This window comes from Triticum urartu, chromosome 5 (genome assembly GCF_003073215.2).
Source record: "Triticum urartu cultivar G1812 chromosome 5, Tu2.1, whole genome shotgun sequence".
NCBI lineage: Eukaryota > Viridiplantae > Streptophyta > Magnoliopsida > Poales > Poaceae > Triticum > Triticum urartu.
The window spans coordinates 300,825,826-300,849,002 of record NC_053026.1 but is presented as its reverse complement, the minus strand read 5'-3'; the positions used below and the strand labels follow the sequence as shown (position 1 = coordinate 300,849,002).

The 23,177-nt window shown below is 46.9% G+C and overlaps 1 protein-coding gene and 1 non-coding gene across 2 annotated transcripts; one reads left to right on the top strand and one right to left on the bottom strand.

The window, feature by feature from the left end:
- Positions 1–11,321: 11,321 nt before the first annotated feature.
- On the top strand, positions 11,322–17,968 carry LOC125508699 (ubiquitin-activating enzyme E1 2). Its single transcript, XM_048673476.1, has 7 exons — positions 11,322–11,482; positions 11,559–11,928; positions 12,780–12,997; positions 14,523–15,317; positions 15,405–16,273; positions 16,404–16,839; positions 17,075–17,968. The coding sequence occupies exons 2-7, from the start codon at positions 11,688–11,690 to the stop codon at positions 17,669–17,671; spliced, it is 3,156 nt and encodes a 1,051-aa protein (XP_048529433.1). The 5' UTR covers positions 11,322–11,482; positions 11,559–11,687; the 3' UTR covers positions 17,672–17,968.
- A 736-nt stretch (positions 17,969–18,704) lies between these two features.
- On the bottom strand, positions 18,705–18,776 carry TRNAP-CGG. The gene has a single exon. It is a non-coding gene; the product is annotated as a tRNA-Pro (tRNA).
- Between the last annotated feature and the right edge of the window lie 4,401 nt (positions 18,777–23,177).

The window sequence follows — 23,177 nt, the reverse complement described above, 5'->3', positions numbered from 1 at the left end:
TGATCATCATTTTTTAGAGCATTGTCCCAAGTGAGGAAAAAAAGGACGGCAATAAAAAAGAGAAGGCCCCAAAAAAGAGAAAGGCCATAAAAAGAGAGAGAAGGCCAGGAAAATAAAAAATAAAAAATAAAAAAATGAGAGAAAAAGAGAGAAGGGACAATGCTACTATCCTTTTCCACACTTGTGCTTCAAAGTAGCACCATGATCTTCATGATAGAGAGTCTCTTGTTTTGTCACTTTCATATACTAGTGGGAATTTTTCATTATAGAACTTGGCTTGTATATTCCAACAATGGGCCTCCTCAAGTGCCCTAGGTCTTCATGAGCAAGCAAGTTGGATGCACACCCACTTAGTTTCTTTTGTTGAGCTTTCATACATTTATAGCTCTAGTGCATCCGTTGCATGGCAATCCCTACTCCTTGCATTAACATCAATCGATGGGCATCTCCATAGCCCATCGATTAGCCTCGTTGATGTGAGAATTTCTCTTTTCTTGTCTTCTCCACATAACCCCCTCATTATTATATTCCACCCATAGTGCTATATCCATGGCTCGCGCTCATGTACTGCGTGAAAGTTTATAGGTTTGAGATTACTAAAGTATGAAACAATTGCTTGGCTTGTCATTGGGGTTGTGCATGATGAGAGCATTCTTGTGTGACGAAAATGGAGCATGACCAAACTATATGATTTTGTAGGGATGAACTTTCTTTGGCCATGTTATTTTGAGAAGACATAATTGCTTAGTTGGTATGCTTGAAGTATTATTATTTTTATGTCAATATGAACTTTTATATTGAATCTTACGGATCTGAATATTCATGCCACAATTAAGAAGAATTACATTGAAATTATGCCAAGTATCACTCCGCATCAAAAATTCTTTTTTTTATCATTTACCTACTCGAGGACGAGCAGGAATTAAGCTTGGGGATGCTGATACGTCTCCAACGTATCTATAATTTTTGATTGCTCCATGCTATATTATCTTATGTTTTGGATGTTTATGGGCTTTATTATACACTTTTATATTATTTTTGGGACTAACCTATTAACCCAGAGCCCAGTGCCAGTTTCTGTTTTTTTTGCCTATTTTAGGGTTTCGAAGAAAAGGAAAATCAAATGGAGTCCAATTGACCTGAAACTTCACGGAACTCATTTTTGGAAGGAAAGCAACCCGGGAGACTTGGAGTCTGCATCAAGGAAGCTTTGAGGAGGCCACGAGGTAGGGGGCGCGCCCTCCACCCTCGTGGGTCCCTCGTGGCCCCCCTGACGTACTTCTTCCACCTATATATCTCCATATACCCTAAAAACATCCGTGAGCACAATAGATTGGGAGTTCCGCCGCCAGAAGCCTCCATAGCCACCGAAAGCCAATCTAGACCCATTCCGGCACCCTGCCGGAGGGGGGAATCCATCTCCGGTGGCCATCTTCATCATCCCGGTGCTCTCCATGACGAGGAGGGAGTAGTTCTCCCTCGGGGCTGAGGGTATGTACCAGTAGCTATGTGTTTGATCTCTCTCTCTCATGTTCTTGATTTGGCATGATCTTGATGTATCGCGAGCTTTGCTATTATAGTTGGATCTTATGTTTCTTCTCCCCCTCTACTCTCTTGTAATGAATTGAGTTTCCCCTTCGAAGTTATCTTATCGGATTGAGTCTTTAAAGATTTGAGAACACTTGATGTATGTCTTGCCGTGCGTATCTGTGGTGACAATGGGATACCACGTGATTCACTTGATGTATGTTTTGGTGATCAACTCGCGGGTTCCGCCCATGAACCTATGCATAGGGGTTGGCACACATTTTTGTCGTGATTCTCCGGTAGAAACTTTGGGGCACTCTTTGAGGTCCTTTGTGTTGGTTGAATAGATGAATATGAGATTGTGTGATGCATATTGTATAATCGTACCCACGGATACTTGAGGTGACATTGGAGTATCTAGGTGACATTAGGGTTTTGGTTGATTTGTGTCTTAAGGTGTTATTCTAGTACGAACTCTAGGGTTGTTTGTGACACTTATAGGAATAGCCCAACGGATTGATTGGAAAGAATAACTTTGAGGTGGTTTCGTACCCTACCATAATCTCTTCGTTCGTTCTCCGCTATTAGTGGCTTTGGAGTGACTCTTTGTTGCATGTTGAGGGATAGTTATGTGATCCAATTATGTTAGTATTGTTGAGGGAACTTGCACTAGCTAAAGTATGAACCCTAGGCCTTGTTTCAACGCATTGCAATACCGTTTACGCTCACTTTTATCATTAGTTACCTTGCTGTTTTTATATTTTCAGATTACAAAAACTATTATCTACTATCCATATACCACTTGTATCACCATCTCTTCGCTGAACTAGTGCACCTATACAATTTACCATTATATTGGGTGTGTTGGGGGCACAAGAGACTCTTTGTTATTTTGTTGCAGGGTTGCCTGAGAGAGACCATCTTCATCCTACGCCTCCTACGGATTGATAAACCTTAGGTCATCCACTTGAGGGAAATTTGCTACTGTCCTACAAACCTCTGCACTTGGAGGCCCAACAACGTCTACAAGAAGAAGGTTGTGTAGTAGACATCACGCACCAGCCCACCAGGGGCTGGTTCCCTCCCTTGTTCAGCCCATTAGGCCCACCGGGGCAGGTGGCCCCACCCGGTGGTCCTGGCACAATACCGATAATCCCCGAAACTATTCCGGCGACTGAAACTGGACTTCCCATATATAAATCTTCACCTTCGGACCATTCCGGAACTCGCTCCATTGTTCTAGAGAATGGAGTCTTGGTCATTTTGCCCATGAGGCATGGTTCGCACGTGTCAAATGATTCATAATCAAGAGACTCCAAAAGTCTATCTGCATGGAGTTTCTTCATGCGTTTGACACCAATGTGACCAAGGCGGCAGAGCCACAAGTATGCAGGACTATCATTATCAACCTTACATCTTTTGGCATTCACACTATGAATATGTGTAACATCACGTTCGAGATTAAACAAAAATAAACCATTGACCAACGGGGCATGACCATAAAACATATCTCTCATATAAATGGAACAACCATTATTCTCGGATTTAAATGAGTAGCCATCTCGCATTAAACGAGATCCATATACAATGTTCATGCTCAAAGCTGGTACTAAATAACAATTATTGAGGTTTAAAACTAACCCCGTAGGTAGATGTAGAGGTAGCGTGCCGACGGCGATCACATTGACCTTGGAACCATTCCCGACGCGCATCGTCACCTCATCCTTCGCCAGTCTCCGCTTATTCCGTAGCTCCTGTTTTGAGTTACAAATATGAGAAACCGCACCGGTATCAAATACCTAGGAGCTACTACGAGGGCTAGTAAGGTACACATCAATAACATGTATATCACATATACCTTTGACGTTGCCGGCCTTCTTATCCGCTAAGTACTTGGGGCAGTTCCGCTTCCAGTGACCATTTCCCTTACAATAAAAGCACCGAGTCTCGGGCTTGGGTCCATTCTTTGGCTTCTTCCCAGCAACTGATTTACCGGGCGCGGCAACTCCCTTGTTGTCCTTCTTGAAGTTCTTCTTACCCTTGCCTTTCTTGAAACTAGTGGTTTTATTCACCATCAACACTTGATGTTCATTTTTGATTTCCACCTTCGCTGATTTCAACATTGAATATAACTCAGGAATGGACTTATCCATCCCTTGCATATTGTAGTTCATCACAAAGCTCTTGTAGCTAAGTGGAAGCAGCTGGAGGATTCTGTTAATGACCGAGTCATTTGGAAGATTAACTCCCAGCTGAGACAAGTGGTTGTGCAACCCAGACATTTTGAGTATATGCTCGCTGACAAAACTGTTTTCCTCCATCTTACAACTGTAGAACTTATCGGAGACTTCATATCTCTCGACCCGGGCATGAGCTTGGAAAACCATTTTTAGCTCTTGGAACATCTCATATCCTTCGTGCTGCTAAAAACGCTTTTGGAGCCCCGGTTCTAAGCTGTAAAGCATGCCACACTAAACCAGGGAGTAATCATTACTACACGACTGCCAGGCGTTCATAACGTCTTGAGTTGCTGGGAAAATGGGTGCGTCACCGAGCGGTGCTTCAAGGACTTATGCTTTCTTGGCAGCTATGAGGATGATCCTCAAGTTACTGACCCAGTCCGTATAGTTGCTACCATCGTCTTTCAGCTTGGTTTTCTCTAGGAATGCGTTGAAGTTGAGGGCAACATTAGCGTGGGCCATTTGATCTACAAGACATATTGTAAAGGCATTTTAGACTAAGTTCATGATAATTAAGTTCATCTAATCAAATTATTGAGTGAACTCCCACTCAGACAGACATCCCTCTAGTCATCCAAGTGATACATGATCCGAATCGACTAGGCCGTGTCCGATCATCACGTGAGACGGACTAGTCATCAACGGTGAACATCTCCATGTTGACCATATCTACTATACGACTCATGTTCGACCTTTCGGTCTCCCGTGTTCCGAGGCCATGTCTGTACATGCTAGGCTCGTCAAGTCAACCTAAGTGTTTTGCATGTGTAAATCTGGCTTACACCCGTTGTATGTGAACGTTAGAATCTATCACACCCGATCATCACGTGGTGCTTCAAAACAACGAACCTTCGCAACGGTGCACAGTTAGGGGGAACACGTTTCTTGAAATTTTAGCGAGGGATCATCTTATTTATGCTACCGTCGTTCTAAGCAAATAAGATGTAAACATGACAAACATCACATGCAAATCATAAAGTGACATGATATGGCCAATATCATCTTGCGCCTTTGATCTCCATCTTCGAGGCGCGGCATGAACACCACCGGCATGACACCATGATCTTCATCATCGTGTCTTCATGAAGTTGTCTCGCCAACTATTACTTCTACTACTATGGCCAACGGCTAGCAATAAAGTAAATGAATTACATGGCGTTTTCATTGACATGCGGGTCATAAATAAATTAAGACAACTCCTATGGCTCCTGCCGGTTGTCATACTCATCGACATGCAAGTCGTGATTCCTATTACAAGAACATGATCAATCCCATACATCACATATATCATTCATCACATCCTTTTGGCCATATCACATCACATAGCATACCCTGCAAAAACAAGTTAGACGTCCTCTCATTGTTGTTGCTTGTTTTACGTGGCTGCTATGGGTTTCTAGCAAGAACATTTCTTACCTAGCAAAACCACAATGGTGATATGCCAATTGCTATTTACCCTTCATAAGGACCCTTTTCATCGATTTCGATCCGCCTAAAGTGGGAGAGACAGCCACCCGCCAGCCACCTTATGCATCAAGTGCATGTCAGTCGGTGGAACCAGTCTCACGTAAGTGTATGTGTAAGGTCGGTCCGGGTCGCTTCATCCCACAATGCCGTCGAATCAATATATATATAAGACTAGTAACGGTAAGCAAATTGAACAAATCATTGCCCACAACTACTTTGTGTTCTACTCGTGCATAGAATTTACTCATAGACCCATCTCATGATGCCACTGTTGGGGAACGTAGCAATAATTCAAAAAAATTCCTACGTGTCACCAAGATCAATCTAGGAGATGCTAGCAACGAGAGAGAGGGAGTGCATCTTCATGCCCTTGAATATCGCTAAGCGGAAGCGTTGCAAGAACGCGGTTGGTGGAGTCGTACACGCAGCGATTCAGATCGCGGTCGATTCCGATCTAAGCGCTGAACAACGGCGCCTCCGCGTTCAACACATGTACAGCCTGGGGACGTCTCCTCCTTCTTGATCGAGTAAGGGGAGAGGAGAAGTTGAGGGAGAACTCCGACAGCACGACGGCGTGGTGGTGATGTAGCTCGTGGTTCTCTGGCAGAGCTTCGCCAAGCGTGACAGATGAGGAGGAGGTGTTGGAGAGGGGAAGGGCTGCGCCAAGGGAAGGGTGTGGCAGCCCTCCCCCCATTATTTATAGGGGAAGGGGAGAGGGGCCGCCCCCCCAGATCCCATCTACAAGGGAGGGCGGCGGCCAAGGGGGGAAACTTGCCCCCCAAGTCAGATGGAGGCGCCCCCACCCCTAGGGTTTCTAACCCTAGGGGCCTTGGGCCCCTTGGGAGGCGCACCAGCCCACCAGGGGATGGTTCCCTCCCTTGTTCAGCCTACTAGGCCCACCGGGGCAGGTGGCCCCACCCGGTGGACCCCCGAACACCTTCTGGTGGTCCCAGTACAATACCAATAACCCCCAAAACCATTCCGACAACTGAAACTCGACTTCCCATATATAAATCTTCACCTCCAGACCATTCCGGAACTCCTCGTGACGGCCCGAATATCATCCGGGACTCTAAACAACCTTCGGTAACCACATACTATTTCCCATAACAACTCTACCGTCACCGAACCTTAAGTGTGTAGACCTTGCGGGTTCGGGAACCATGCAGACATGACCGAGACATCTCTCCGGCCAATAACCAACAACAGGATCTGGATACCCATGTTGGCTCCCACATATTCCATGATGATCTCATCGGATGAACCACGATGTTTGGGATTCAATCAATCCCGTATGCAATTCCCTTTGTCCATCGGTATGTTACTTGCCCGAGATTCGATCGTCGGTATCTCTATGCCTCGTTCAATCTCGTTACCAGCAAGTCTCTTTCCTCGTTCCGTAACGCATGATCCCATGGCTAACTCCTTAGTCACATTGAGCTCGTTATGATGATGCATTACCGAGTGGGCCCAGAGATACCTCTCCCTCATACGGAGTGACAAATCCCAGTCTCGATTCGTGCCAACCCAACATATACTTTCGGAGATACCTGTAGTGCACCTTTATAGCCACCCAGTTACGTTGTGACGTTTGGTACACCCAAAGCATTCCTGCGGTATCCGGGAGTTGCACAATCTCATGGTCTAAGGAAATGATACTTGACATTAGAAAAGCTTTAGCAAACGAACTACACGATCTTGTGCTACGCTTAGGATTGGGTCTTGTCCATCACATCATTCTCCTAATGATGTGATCCTATTATCAATGACATCCAATGTCCATGGTCAGGAAACCATGACCATCTATTGATCAACGAGCTAGTCAACTAGAGGCTTACTGGGGACATATTACGATCTATGTATTCACACATGTATTACGGATTCCGGTTAATACAATTATAGTATGAACAATAGACAATTATCATGAACACAGAAATATAATAATAACCACTTTATTATTGCCTCTAGGGCATATTTCCAACACTAACATCTCAAGAAAGTTACCCTTGCTTCTTGAATTCTTAGACTCATCATGACCACGAAAAGCAAGACCTTGCCTAAGCAGAAACCTTATAACACCAACAACAGCCATCAAATCGGTTATGGTATTCAATATGTGCCTTTTCAATTTGAGTAGTGATTGCATATGCCACACTTTGCTTCTGATCTTTTAAATCTTCACAATGCATTCTTGAATTGTTGTGAGAGCATCTCCAACAGCCGCCGAATGTGCCACGCGCCCATCGCCCGGTTTGGCGCGGCGGGCAGCGCTGCCTCCAGCAGCGGTGCTAAAATGCAGCACACGTGCAGCTCCAGCAGCGCGCAAAAATGCAGCGCGCGCAACTCTCACACAAACAACATATATGCATTTCAAACATAAGCAAAAAGATCAAACACAAACAAAATAAATCAACAATAAATAGTTCAGTTTTGTTATTGTAACTCAAACAAATAGTTTATCGTTCAATACAACAAATAGTGCAATAACACAACAAATAGTTCAACAATACAACATTGAACGCACAAATCATAATGCTCTTTGTCGTCCATTCCATGCCCACCACTCCTCAATGAGATCCTTCTGAAGATGATCATGCGCTGCAGGACATCGAATGACATGATATGAGGCAACAAAACGGGCCACCCTTTCAGCCCTCCATCACACTCGTATGGGATGTCCCAAGAGCTCATACTAAGAGTAGTCTACATCTTGGCCACGCTCATTCTCGATGATCATGTTGTGCATGATCACACAAGAGTGCATGATGTACCAAAGCATTTTTTGATCCCAAAATCTAGTCGGTCCTCTCACAATAGCAAATTGGGCTTGCAAAATTCCAAAAGCTCTCTCCACATCTTTTCTAGACGCCGCTTGAGCATTGTGGAAATCAAGATTTTTCTTACCTTCAGGTTTTTTCAACGGATTCACAAATATTTGCCACTTTGGGTAGATGCCATCCGCAAGATAATAGCCATAGTTGTATGTACGACCATTTGCTACAAACTGCACCGGTGGCAAATCACCATTTGCAATCTTATTCATCAGTGGTGACCGGTTGACAACATTGATGTCATTCAAAGATCCACACATTCTAAAGAAAGCATGCCAAATCCAAGTCTCTTGATCGGCCACCGCTTTAAGGATTATAGTGGAACCCTTTTTTTGGCCGTGGAATTGCCCATGCCATGCCTTTGGACAATTCTTCCAACTCCAATGCATGCAATCTATTGAGCCAAGCATACCTTGGAAGCTGCGAGCTTTGTTCATCTCCAATAGCCTTGTGGCGTCTTCAACATTGGGAGATCTCAAATACTCCTGGCCAAACACTTGGACAATCCTGACTGCGAAGCGCTTGACACACATGATGGCTTGGCTCTCACCGATAGCCAAGTGATCATCAACTAGATCAGCCGGGATACCGTACGCCAACATACGCAAAGCGGCTGTCACCTTCTGAAAGGTGTTATGCCTGAGCTCTCTGGCGGTATTCCTCCTTTGCTAAAAAAACAGGTCATGGCTCGCTAGTTTCTCTGCAATGCGCCTGAACAACTCGGTGCTCATCCTAAACCGACGACGAAAGTATGACTCCGGGTATGTGGGATTCTCCACGAAATAGTGCCTCATCAATATGTTATGGGCATCGATCCTATCCCTCCAAATTTTCTGCCGACCCATAACCGAACCACCGTGCTTCGATTTTTTATTGATGTGCATAGCTAGGATCATTGCAAGATCCTCCTCCTCTTCCATATCAAATTCTTCTTCGTAAGAATCATACAACGAACTCATCTACAATGTTGAATACTAGGCTATAAAAACTACAATCAACATGCACCAAATTCATGAAGTTTGAGCAATACATACCTTGCAGGCGTTTTGTCGAACACCTTGCGGGCGTCGAGCGGCAGCGAGCGGCCGCGCGCTGTTCGTCGGAGGACCGCCGCGTGAGAGGGGCGGCGGTGACTAGAGGGAGGCGGAGGAAGCCGTCGCGGCGCGGTGATAGGCCGGGGAAGCGCCGGAACGGTCGCCGGGCGGCGTCGCGGATGGATGGGTGGGTGAAGTTGCGAGCGAGCGTTCGAGAGTCCAGCGCGTGGGAGCGGGCGCAGCAAATAAGCGGCGCGCAATGGCGTTTCGCCCCGCGCGCTGAACTAGATATGCCGTGTGTGTGGTTTTTGCGCCTCCGCTGGAGTGCCCGGAGCGGTAGCGCGCGCGCAAAGAACGCGGATTTTTCAGCGCGGCGCTTATATAGCGCGGTTGTTGGAGATGCTCCGAGCACTCTTTGTCGAACCTACATGGAGCCTGAAGTTTTCGACTGCTTTCTTCCAATTTGTATACCTAGTCTTGGTGAAGACTTCAGCCCCAAACTTTGAACTGATTGTTGGTTTCTTGAAAAGAAGACAGTGAAAACAATAAGCAGATTTTTTTGGCCACACTATACTCTAGCCAATCAAACTCTTTATGCCATATTCTCTAAATGCCATGACATCTTCATTGCGTTCAAAATCGTGATCTTTAGGCTAGCATGCACCTTTCAAGATATTCGCCCTTCTCACTTCATCTCTGATTTCTGGGGTAGCATACTGTTCAATTTGTTTCCGAAGGCCTGGATCAGGTTCAATGTCAGTTGGATTAAATCTTTGAGGAACATCATCTTGCAAATTGTTTCTATCAGTCTCTTGACTTAATACTCCAGGAACATTATCTTCTGAAATGGTTGCATTTACTTCAGATCCACAAACTTGGGGTCCAGAATGATTTACTAGTATAGGCTTGAAAAAAAATTCAATCTGCTTCATCTCCTTAGGTCCTTGTAACATCATATTTTTATTTAATTTCAGTGTTCAACTTCCAAGAATTGGGCCAACATGACAACAAATTAAACATGATAGAACATAATAGAAGACTAGGGGAGAGCGGAAGAACCTGGTCTTTGTTGCCTTGTTGGCTGCTGTTTCTTGTTTTGAGCAGGGACCATGGTGATGGAGATGAAGGCGGCGGCGACTCTGCTTGCCGTCTCGACAACATCGCGAATAGGCGGATTCGCTTCTCCTTCTCCATCTAGCACCATCGATTGAACAGACCTGGGCAACGAGGGCGACTACAAGACGATAGTGGAGGCGGCGCCGCGTCCGCATGGCGTGATCACTCTACGCGTGAATTCAGCACGATCAGTTCCACGATCGATAGAAAAGTAACTGTGTACCTGAAAATCAGGCTGCGTACCATAACTAACGGGCTCATATAATTTTTATTGGGCTTACTTGATTGGCCCATCTATAGCTAGCGAGCAATTACCTCGCGAATCATTTTCCTCTTCCCTTGTTGAAACCTTCGACCCGAGACCTTCGAGCGAACGTGCTCGCTTCCCATGGTGGCAGTGACGGTGCCAGAAATCAAATCATGTGTAGTCACTTCAAAATTGTGTAGTCAAATGTATATATTTCTATATTTTTCTGTATAATTTATACTTGCTGTATTGCGTTTTCCTAAAGAGATGTGTAGTTAAGTGACTACACAGCCTATGTATGGCTTCGCCACTGCATGGTGGCCGCCGACCAAAACCAGTAGGGGGTACCCTAGGTTTCGAAAATTTACCCGGGTCGGCCGCCCCTACACAACCCCATGATGGAGCCGCCCTACCACCGGGGACACTTTCCTCTGAGAGGGAGAAATTAAAGCCATCGACATCACCAGCGTTTCTCTTATCATGGAATGACCATTCCTCCCTACATCACGGCATACGCCATGCCTCCTTTTTTACACTTGATTTAACTTGGGCTCGCTGAAACGGTCGATTCGCAAAAGGCATGGTTCCTTTGTCTTTCCTGTGTTCCAAACTGGCGTGAACCTTGAAATTCTAACAGACCTCAACGCGTTTTGCGACACGGTAGTTGTACAAACATTAATTAAAGTACAACGCGGGCCCTACCTTCGGGAATAATCGGGGCCACTTGTAAGTTGACCTTTCGGCCCACCTCGCAGCCTCCTCGTTCTTTCCAGAGAGGAGGGCAGGTGCTCCCCCTGCCGTGTGCCGTCCCACGTTTCCCCGCCAGCAAGAAAAGCACACGCGCACTCCCGTCCGGCTTACACGTGGGACCCGCCCGTCACCCCCCCGTCAACAAAGCCGCCTCCAGCAACAACCGCCGAGATTTTGCAATCCGGTCCTCCACTTCGTCCCTCCCCAGCCCAGAAACCCTAGACCGTCGCTCGCCTGCTTTCCTTCCCCGACGCGACAGGCGAATCCAAGGTGAGTTCCGCCGGATCCGCCCTCCCCGCGCCCGCTTCCCAGCGCTCCCCGCCTCACGACGCGCCGGCCGGTGCAGGTTTCGCGGCGGTCGCGGCCCTAGCACGCGCTGGATCTGACGCGGCAGCTCCCGGCGGCCGCGTACTACTGCCTGCTCTTCGCTGCGTCGGCGGCCGTCCTCGGGCTCCTCGGCGGCGTCGCGCGCTATATGCTTCCCCGGAAGCGGGAGATCGTCGCCGGCGAGGTCGAGGACTTGCAGAAGAAGACCCGTGCCGGGGAGGGCGAGGCCACCAGGGAGGAAGGAGACGCAGCCATGGCTGGGAGGGGGAACGAGATCGACGAGGACCTGCACAGCCGCCAGCTCGCCGTCTATGGCCGCGAGACCATGAAGCGCCTCTTCGGCTCCAACGTCCTCGTCTCTGGACTCCAGGGTCTCGGTGCTGAGATCGGTACGTGCAGTCCAGGCGCTCTTCTAATGCAGATGGTCTTTTACTCTTTTTTGTTTTAGTATATATAATCTCTTTCCTTGATTTGTTTCCTTTTATATGTGGGACTAGGTTAGCTGCAAAAAAGGAAATTAGTAATTACTACCCCTTGCTCGATCTGATGTAGCTTAGCGACCTAGGAATTCCTATTATGTTTCTCGTACACAAATTTACTGCTCGTAATTGCTATCTTGAGCTCTTGGTTTAGCTCTGGCTCAGCTGATGTTGCTGCTAGTTTGACCAAACACACTGATGGGTATCGCCTTATTAGCTAGATGGGCTCTTGTCGTTGTGTCTTACTTATGATTTTAGTTGAAACCACCAAGCCAAAACTTTTGTCTACCTACGTTTTGTAACTACTGTACTATCTAAACCATCAAACCAAAACTTTTATTTGTGTGGTGAAATGAGTGTCTTTTGTGTGACCCTATCAGTGCCCCTTACACACAATGCTAGCGTATGCATTATGATGGGTGAACTTCTGCACTGCACCACATTGCACATAGTTATTCACTGACATTTCGCCAATTAGGCCAATGGTAGTTTTGGTCCGTGATACCAAGAGACATGACACCTTAAAGGTTAATAAAGGCGTACTTTTTTTGCTGCCGGCCAGTTGGATTATTGGATTCATCTGAGATGTCTGTTACTCATTATCACACCATATGAGTATTTGGGTGTAAAAACAAATCATAAGCTTGGTTAGGAGCTTGGCAGTCAGTAAAAACTGAACCTTTAAAACTTGGATGAGGTTTTGGCAGTCTGTAATTAAGCTTTAAGCTTACAATTGATTTAATACTTATGTATTCCTGCAGCAAAGAACCTTGTCCTTGCGGGTGTCAAGTCTGTAACCTTGCATGATGATGGTAATGTGGAGCTGTGGGACTTATCAAGCAACTTCTTCCTCTCGGAGAATGATGTTGGGCAAAACCGTGCTCAAGCTTGTGTACAGAAGCTACAAGAGCTGAACAACGCTGTCCTCGTCTCTGCCTTAACCGGTGATTTGACCAAGGAGCACCTTTCTAAATTCCAGGTGCACCAGCATGACATTGATCTGTGATCTTCTACCTTGCTATTTCAATTTTTTCTACATCTATGTGTCTTCCATTTAAGGTTTTACATTATGCTTGTACTTTCTGTCCATGTGACTTTAACAAGCAGGCTATCCATCTTTCTATTTGATTTTGGTATAGAAATTTCATGCCAGTTTTCCGAAGTACTACCATTTCAAAAGAAGTGATGTACCACAATTCTAGCATTTACAGAACATCACTTTTAACAAATACTCCCTCCGTCACATAATGTAAGACGTTTTTTGACATTTTTGACACTAGTCAAAAAACGTCTTACATTATGGGACGGAAGGAGTAATAAAGTAATGCAGTCAACTACTTGAAATATTTGGCCATGATCTCATCATAATCAAGGTGTGTTGAAGTGTGTGTGCTGTAAAATTGTATGAAGTATAAGATGAACCCTGCATATTGTGGATTGCTGCGAGATTCTAAAAGGTTTCATCTGCTTGACTGTTTGGACTAGGTTAGGTTTGTACAGTCTATGCTCCGTTCATTGCCTGATTTTACCTGCAATTTCGTTGTGTGATTTTGGTCCCGAAATCGAATTTTATTAAACTGTCGATTTTGTTCTGACATGTATTCTGGTAAGTAAATGTTGGCCTTGGTAATATTGTTGCCAACTAGCTAATTGCCCGTGTGTTGGAACGGATGCATACATATTTTAGTGGTTCACATTAATTGTGTCTCCCGTATACCTTCCACTCACTATATCCGCCTCCCCGATCCACATGTCAATGGCTCATTCGGTCACAGTCCCCCTTCCACTATCACCCGTACACTTTGGACAAATAAAATTGGAATTAAATCAGTGGGAGTACTACATTTCCAATTTACCAAACAAAAAATAATTAGTTTTCATATTGCTGGCGGAAGGAGATGTGATGTTGGACAAATTAGTTTCGAAATAAATCAGTGGGTGGGGATGTGAGTTGATAGGAGATGTGATGTTGTGCAAATAAAATTATAAATAAATCAGTGGTGTTATTGTGTTTTGAATTTGCCAAACAGAAAAATGACTAGTTCCCATATTATGGAAGGAAGGAGATGTGATGCCAGACAACTAAAATAGGAGATAAATATGTGGGTAAGGGTGGAATCGGAGGAGAGAAAAAACCTGGAGACGAGGAAGCGAATGACCTATTCCCCTTTAATAATAGAGATGTGTATTCTGTTAACTGTGCTGTGTGAGCTGGTGAGAAGATAAATTGACTATAAAACTGCAAAAACATCATTGGCATCTTTATAGCGACACATAATTTGTTCACTATAATTTGTTTTCACATGCTATGTCGTGCCAGTCCCACAAACGGATCTGTTTGTCAAATGCAACTGAAATTCCAAATCCATGTTCTTCAGTTTGCAGTATATGAGTTTTTAGGAGGATTAGATGACTCCTCACATTTTATTTATATGCTTCTTTATTTACACTGGGTAAATTTGGTCATTTATCATCCTCAGAATAACTTTCATATGTACTTGCAGGCCGTTGTCTTCACTGATATCAGCTTAGATAAAGCAATTGAGTTTGATGATTACTGCCACAGCCACCAGCCACCCATTGCTTTCATCAAGTCTGAAGTTCGTGGTCTTTTTGGCAGTGTGTTTTGTGACTTTGGTCCTGAATTTACTGTTTTGGATGTGGATGGTGAGGAACCACATACAGGAATTGTTGCATCAATCAGCAATGACAATCCAGCACTTGTATCTTGTGTGGACGATGAGCGTCTGGAGTTCCAGGATGGTGATCTAGTTGTTTTCTCTGAAGTCCATGGAATGACTGAGCTGAATGATGGAAAACCAAGAAAAGTTAAGAATGCAAGGCCTTACTCTTTCTTCTTGGAAGAAGACACTTCCTCATTTGGCGCATACGTTAGAGGTGGTATCGTCACACAGGTCAAGCCACCGAAGGTTATTAAATTCAAACCCTTGAAAGAGGCCATGTCAGAGCCGGGAGAATTTCTCATGAGTGATTTCTCCAAATTTGAGCGGCCACCTCTTCTGCATTTGGCATTCCAAGCTTTGGATAAGTTTAGGACTGAGTTGAGCAGATTCCCTGTTGCTGGGTCCACTGATGATGTGCAAAGGGTGATAGAGTATGCTATTAGCATTAATGATACTCTGGGAGATAGGAAACTTGAAGAAATTGACAAAAAGCTCCTGCACCATTTTGCCAGTGGTTCCAGGGCTGTTTTGAATCCTATGGCTGCGATGTTTGGTGGTATTGTCGGTCAGGAGGTAGTGAAAGCTTGCTCAGGGAAATTTCATCCACTTTATCAGGTTAGGATCTACTGCCTCTTGTTTTCAGTATATAATAATTACATTTAATTGCAGCAATTTTTAACATTAGTTGTTTTGATTTTGTAGTTCTTCTATTTTGATTCTGTCGAGTCTCTCCCTGTTGACCCCTTGGAGCCTGGTGATTTGAAGCCAAAGAACAGTAGATATGATGCTCAAATCAGCGTATTTGGATCTACGCTTCAAAACAAACTGGAGGAAGCAAAAATCTTTATGGTCGGTTCTGGGGCACTTGGATGCGAGTTCTTGAAGAACCTGGCACTAATGGGTATTTCTTGCAGCCAGAATGGAAATCTGACTGTGACAGATGATGATGTTATTGAAAAGAGCAATCTGAGTCGCCAATTTCTTTTCCGTGACTGGAACATTGGGCAACCTAAGTCCACAGTTGCTGCTACAGCTGCTATGGTAATTAATCCTAAACTTCATGTCGAGGCCCTTCAGAACAGAGCAAGTCCTGAGACTGAAAATGTGTTTAATGATGCCTTCTGGGAGAACCTTGATGCTGTTGTCAATGCCCTTGACAATGTGACTGCAAGAATGTACATAGACTCCAGATGTGTATATTTCCAGAAGCCACTTTTGGAATCTGGGACTCTGGGTGCTAAATGCAATACACAGATGGTCATCCCTCACCTAACAGAGAACTATGGGGCTTCAAGGGATCCACCTGAAAAGCAGGCACCTATGTGCACTGTACATTCATTTCCTCATAACATTGATCATTGCCTAACCTGGGCTAGGTCTGAGTTTGAGGGTTTACTTGAGAAGACTCCCACTGAAGTAAATGCTTTCCTGTCAAATCCTACTACATACATAAGTGCAGCAAGAACTGCTGGTGATGCACAGGCTAGAGATCAGCTTGAACGTGTTATTGAGTGTCTTGACAGAGACAAGTGCGAGACGTTCCAGGATTCTATTACCTGGGCCCGGCTTAAGTAAGTTTAGCCCCTCTCCTCTTCACAATTAGGTCAATATTGCCTTGGTGCATCACGAGCTGTGTTTATATTTATTTCACTTGCTTCCGATGTTACTCACCCTACTGTTTTTCCTGGTGGTGTATCTTAGGTTTGAGGATTACTTCTCCAACCGTGTGAAGCAGCTGACGTTCACTTTCCCAGAAGACTCGATGACCAGCTCTGGTGCTCCTTTCTGGTCTGCTCCAAAGCGGTTCCCACGACCTGTGGAGTTCTCGTCGAGTGATCCAAGTCAGCTTAGCTTTATTTTGGCTGCTGCAATATTGAGGGCAGAGACTTTTGGAATACCCATACCTGAGTGGGCCAAAACCCCAAACAAGCTGGCTGCTGAAGCTGTTGACAAGGTGATTGTGCCGGATTTCCAACCAAAGCAGGGGGTTAAGATAGTTACAGATGAGAAGGCCACTAGTCTATCCTCTGCATCTGTTGACGACGCTGCTGTCATTGAAGAGCTTATTGCCAAGTTAGAAGAAGTTTCCAAAACACTGCCATCAGGGTTCCACATGAACCCAATACAGTTTGAGAAGGTCAGCATGCCGTCACATTTTCTTTCTCTGAACTTTAGTGATTTGCTCTGAATTTTTCCTGTCGACCTATATATGGTACCTTTCCTGCGAAATGCTTAATTTCATTTTGAACACATGCCTGCTTTCGTCCCATTTTCCCCTTGGGTATACAGCCTTGCATCTCTAGAAACAACACTTGTAAGCCTCCAAAAGTTTCGTACAAGAAGAATTGCTGAGCTGCTTTCTGTATTTGCAGGATGATGACACAAACTTCCATATGGATGTGATAGCTGGTTTTGCCAACATGAGGGCAAGGAACTACAGCATTCCTGAAGTGGACAAGCTAAAGGCCAAGTTTATAGCCGGCAGGATCATCCCAGCTATCGCCACCTCCACCGCGATGGCCACTGGCCTCGTCTGCCTCGAGCTTTACAAAGCCCTTGCTGGTGGACACAAGGTCGAAGACTACCGCAACACGTTTGCAAACCTTGCGATCCCTCTCTTCTCCATTGCTGAACCAGTTCCACCCAAGACCATCAAGCACCAGGAGCTGTCGTGGACGGTCTGGGACCGGTGGACTGTGACAGGCAACATCACGCTGAGGGAGCTCCTGGAGTGGCTCAAGGAGAAGGGCCTGAACGCTTACAGCATATCCTGTGGCACCTCTCTGCTGTACAACTCCATGTTCCCCAGGCACAAGGAACGGCTTGACAGGAAGGTTGTTGATGTTGCCAGGGAGGTGGCTAAGATGGAGGTGCCCTCTTACCGGCGTCATCTTGACGTTGTGGTGGCCTGTGAGGATGACGACGACAACGATGTCGACATCCCACTTGTGTCGGTCTACTTCCGCTGAAGAAGCGCTCCTTCTGCGTTTACATGATCTTGTGGTTGGTCATGCTGGATCGACTGACATGTCATGAGTTGCATTAGTGATTGTAAGCTGAGTGGGGGCTTAAGCCACATTACCGACTGATTTTTCCTTTCTACCATCTTGATGTCGATCGGATCATTGGGGGCTGATCTCGGGTTGTTACCAGACATCACTATTCACGAGACTAGGCACAACATCATCTTGATAATTGTTGCATGATGCGTTCACAACTAAAATTGGTCGTCGTGGTATTGAATGAATGTTTTAATCTGTTTGTCCTCTTTTGTGCGCCACTGTGCACTATTCAAGTGGGATCACCTTCGTTGCCTTCATTACTTGTTCAATTCAATCTCGTAAATCGGGGGAATCCTTTTCATCATCTATAGAAAACTTACCTTCCGGATTGCTGCTTGCACGCCTAATCGGATCTCCGGGTAAAGTTGCATCTTGGGCACATGAATGCCAGATGGACAACTATGTTACCTGTTCAATGCGGGGGTAACATGCACGGTTTGGTGTATGTTGCATCCCGTTCTGCGCGGGAGGATGACGCCAGTGGTACAAATGCTTAATAAATCTATTAATTAAACTCATATTTCTATAATCAATTTGATCTCCCGGGCCAATCCAAGGACGCCTACGAAAAGGTGAAAGTTATGAGAGGCAAATGCCAAAAATGGAATGAATTTTTTTGAATGACAACTCGAACAAAAATACTTCCTCCGTTTTCATATACAAGGCACTTCGCTTTTCGTGAACTTTGACTCATAATTTTAGTCAATAAAATATGGGTTATATGTCATCAAATATCCATTAAGGAAAAGTTCTTTGAAATGCGCCTCCAATGAGATACTTATTTTCCACCGCAGAAAAAATCATATTCTTATTTTCTTCGTAAAATTAATGGTCAAAGTTAGGCATAAGAATAGTATGCTGTATCCTTGCACAAAGAAAAACAAACGACGATTTGAATTTACAGGGGAGCATATTTGTTATTAGTTTAAAAAAAAAAATTGGGGTGTTCCGAGAATCGAACTCGGGACCTCTCGCACCCGAAGCGAGAATCATACCACTAGACCAAACACCCTTTGTGTTGTGATAACTAAGGAAACGTATATATACTTTGTATTTATGTCCAATCCAAGTTGGACGCTAATTTCCAACGATTTGAAAAGAAATTCTTGTGGGTGTCTGCATCAGAGATGTACTGCGAACGACTGAATAGCTGCACAGTTAGCATCATGAAGGCCGGTGTCTGTTAACATGGGCTATCCTGTCAACTGAAACCAGCGACGACGTTTCCCTCTAGCTAGGCTGGGACCAGCGGCATTACTCCTCATTCCTCAACAAGAAACCGCCCAAAGTTTAGTTTCAAATAATTTTTGATGATGTGCCGAATACTGTTCGGACACGTGACACACGCATCTCCTACTCGAGCAGCGGTTGCCTTGCACCTCGTTGGGCGAGGGCGAGGGCGACGGGTGGGTTCATCGTTGTAGAGAGAAAGCGAGTGCGCGGGGGACCAGCGTTCGGCGATTGAAATGTCGGAGAGGATATGGCATCGGCATCGACGACATGAGCACGACGGAGAAGATGGACGCGTCTCTCTAGATTAGGCGCGCGGCGTATGGCTGGAGGCCGCCTGGCTAAAAGACCGGGTGAGGGTCGTCTAGTTAACGTGCTTCCGCATCGGACGTCCAACACGCGGGCAGGACTAGCTACCAGCCACGCAAATTTTCTATGAATGACAGTTCCCGTTTTTCTTTTCTTTTTCTTTTTCTTTTGAGAAGCAGTTTCTAGGACGACCTTGGCGAGTCACGACTACAACGGGCCACCGTACGTGAGGTCACGAAAGCCACGCCAACTCCTTTTCCGATACCTACAGCCTACAGGCCAGCCGGTGCTGCATGCATAGGCTTGGCTTCTCTCCCCGTTGTGTGTGTCGTAGCACAAGTGGGCCGTAGATAGACAAGCTGGCAATACGATGATCGATATATTGATCGGGTGCCGATGCATGTGTATATAAGTATAGAGTAGGCCTTAACCTCAACTATACATAACTAGGAGGTGGGCCGCAATACGAAATACATGCAACACAAATATATATTCAACATCCCCGCAGTCGAAGCGTCACCGGTGACACAGAGACTGGACCGAACTCCTTGAAGACGGGAGTAGGCAATCCCTTAGTCATCACATCAACAAACTGTTGCGACGTCGGAACGTGGAGAATCTGAACACGGCCAAGGGCAACCTACTCTCGCACGAAGTGAATATCGAGCTCAATATGCTTCGTACGTCGATGGTGCACCGCGTTGGCGGAGAGGTAGACCGTGCTGACATTATCGCAGTAGACAAGAGTGGCCTTGTGAACGTCACAAAGAAACTACTGGGGCAGCTGGCGGATCCAAGAGCACTCGGCCACGACGTTAGCCACGACCCGATACTCTGCCTTGGCGCCGGAGCGGGAGACCGTGGGCTGCCGCTTCGATGACCAAGAGATCAACGAGGGCCCAAGGTAGACGCAATAGCCGGACGTGGAGCTACGGTGAGGTTGTACACACAAGTTTACGTGTCGGGGCAGCCTGCCCAATCGACATCCGAGTAGGCAACGAGGTCGGTGGAGGCGGAGTCCGTCAGGGTGAGTCCCAAGGACATGGTGCCGCGTATGTAACGGAGAATATGCTTCACCAAGGTCCAATGAGGGTCACGCGGGGCGTGCATGTGAAGGCACACCTGCTGGACAGCGTACTGCAGGTCGGGTCGAGTCAGCGTAGGTACTGTAAAGCACCAACAATGGAGCGATAGAACGCTGCATCGGACGCGAGAGACCCCTCCAGAGCAGAGACCTTCGCCTTCGTGTCGACGGGGGTGGGCGCCAGCTTGCAGTTAAGCATGCAGGTGTCGTGGGAACGAGTCTGACAGTAAAAGTAGGGGGTACGTAGGAGAGGGCAGAGTCCTAGCTACGGTGAGGTTGTACACACAAGTTTACGAGTTCAGGCCCCTCTCGAAGGAAGTAACAACCCTATGTCTCGGTGCCGCGGAGGCTTGTCGATTGAAGTGTGTGGTAGTTACAGGGGGTGCGAACCCTTGTGCCAGAGGGGAGGGGCGGCTTATATAGAGTGCGCCTGGCCCCTCGCAGCCCTCAGTTACACAAGGGTTCAATGAGAATTATGTCCTGAACGTTACTGGTAACGCCTGTAATAAATGGTCCTTATGACGACGGAGTGAATGCCTAACCGTTGACTTCTTGGGGTGACTCTAGGCATTCTGTACTCCGAGTGAGTTCTTGTATGGTCGGGTGATTTAATCATGGTCGAGTGGAATTGGGATATCCGAGTGGAATCTTTCGTCGAGTGGATTGCACTTCATGAGAATTTCAGTCGGTATCTTCTGTTGAACCTTGTAGGCCTTGGACTCTAGGGTAGTGTCCTTTGCTAGGGCGTCTAGGTCAGGCCTAAGAACCTACCCTAGGTACATGTCATCGTCAACCGGCACGCTCCAGAAACTCATGGGCATACTTCTGCTGATGCGGAAAGAAGCCGTCATCCCGACGGACCACCTCGATGCTGAGGAAGTAGTGTAGAGGCCCCAAGTCCTTGAGGGCGAACTCATCACCAAGACGAGCTGTTAGCCATTGAAGGAGCTCGGGAGCGGACGCTATGAGGATGATGTCGTCGACGTAGAGCAACAAATATGCAATGTCAGCTCCCTAATGATACACAAAGAGTGAGGCATCAGAGTGAGTGGACCGAAAGCCCAGAGACTACAGGAAGGCTGCGATACGCTGGTACCAAGCCCAAGGCGCCTACTTCAACCCGGAAAGAGAATGGGAGAGCAAGCACACGAAGTCCGGATGCTCGGCGCCGACGAAACCAGTGGGCTGCTCACAGAACACCTGCTCGGCAAGATGACCGTTCAAGAAGGCGTTGGAGACATCCAACTGATGCACAGGCCAGACTCGCGAGATCGCCAACTGGAGCGCAGCACGGATCGTGCCTGGTTTAACAACAGGAGCAAAGGTGTCGGTGCAGTCCATGTCCGCGCGCTGCCGAAATCAACTAACCATCCACCGAGCCTTGTAACGCTCGAGAGAACTGTTCGGGCGGGTCTTGTGGCGGAACACCCACTTGCCAGTGATGATGTTGGCACGAGGGAGTCATGGAACAAGATGCCACGTGCGGTTGCGCTGCAGGGCATCGAACTCCTCCTGCATCGCTGCAAGCCAGTGGGGAACCCGAAGGGCAACGCGAGCGAAGGCGGGGATGGGTGACGGTGTCGACGTCGAGGCGGCGCACACATACTCGTTGGAGGAGTAGCGCGTGCTCGGCAGAAGCACACCGGTCCCGAGCACGGGTCGCACGCCGAGAGGCAGGGCAGCGGGGCCCGTGGCGGCCGGGCCAACAGCGGTGGCGGGTGCCGCGGCGGCGGGTGCCGCGGCGGCGGTGGTGCCCACGGCAGCGGGGCCACGACGGCAGGCGAGTCGTCGGCGGCGTTCGAGCTGGTAGCTGGGGTGGCGACGGGCGAAGTCGAGCCCGTCGCCTGGGTGGCGGCGCCAACCGGGGTGGAGGGCGGGGTGCCCGCCGGCTCAACCTCGGAGGAGGGAGACGGGGACCCGGGGGCCCGGTGAGACTCGACCTCGGGGGAGGGAGTCGAAAAACCGGAAGGCAGCAGAAGGCGCCTGCTTGGGGGAGGGGGGGTCTTCGGGGGGTGCCGCCGCGCATCGCTCCAAGCAGGGGGCGCGGGGGTCGGCGCCGAAGGAGTCGAAGCCGGAGAAACTTGAAAAACACGGGAACATCGTCTCGACAAAATACACGTGCTTTGAGGTGTACACACGATGAGTGACAGGATCATATCATCGATAACCTTTGGTGTTAGAGGGATAGCCAAGGAAGAGACATGGTATGGAATGTGGTGCGAGTTTGTGTGGCATGGTGGACGTGGTACTAGGATAACAAAGACACCCAAAGATGCAAAGACTGTCATAGGATGGCGGTGTACCGAAGAGAAGGTGGTGAGGGGAGTAGTTCCGCCGAGGACGACACAGACGGATGTTAACTAAAAGGCTGGCGGTGGCGAGAGTATTGGGCCAAAACCAAGCAGACACGTTAGAGTGAAAGAGTAACGTGCGAACGCAGTCATTAAGAGTGCAGAACATGCGCTCGGCGCGGCCGTTCTGCTGCGATGTGTAAGGACAAGTAAGACGGAAGATGGTACCGTGAGAGGCGAGAAGTGAAGGAAATATGCCCTAGAGGCAATAATAAAGTTATTATTTATTTCCTTATATCATGATAAATGTTTATTATTCATGCTAGAATTGTATTAACCGGAAACATAATACATGTGTGAATACATAGACAAACAGATTATCACTAGTATGCCTCTACTTGACTAGCTCGTTGATCAAAGATGGTCCTAACCATAGACATGAGTTGTCATTTGATTAACATGGTCACATCATTAGGAGAATGATGTGATTGCATGACCC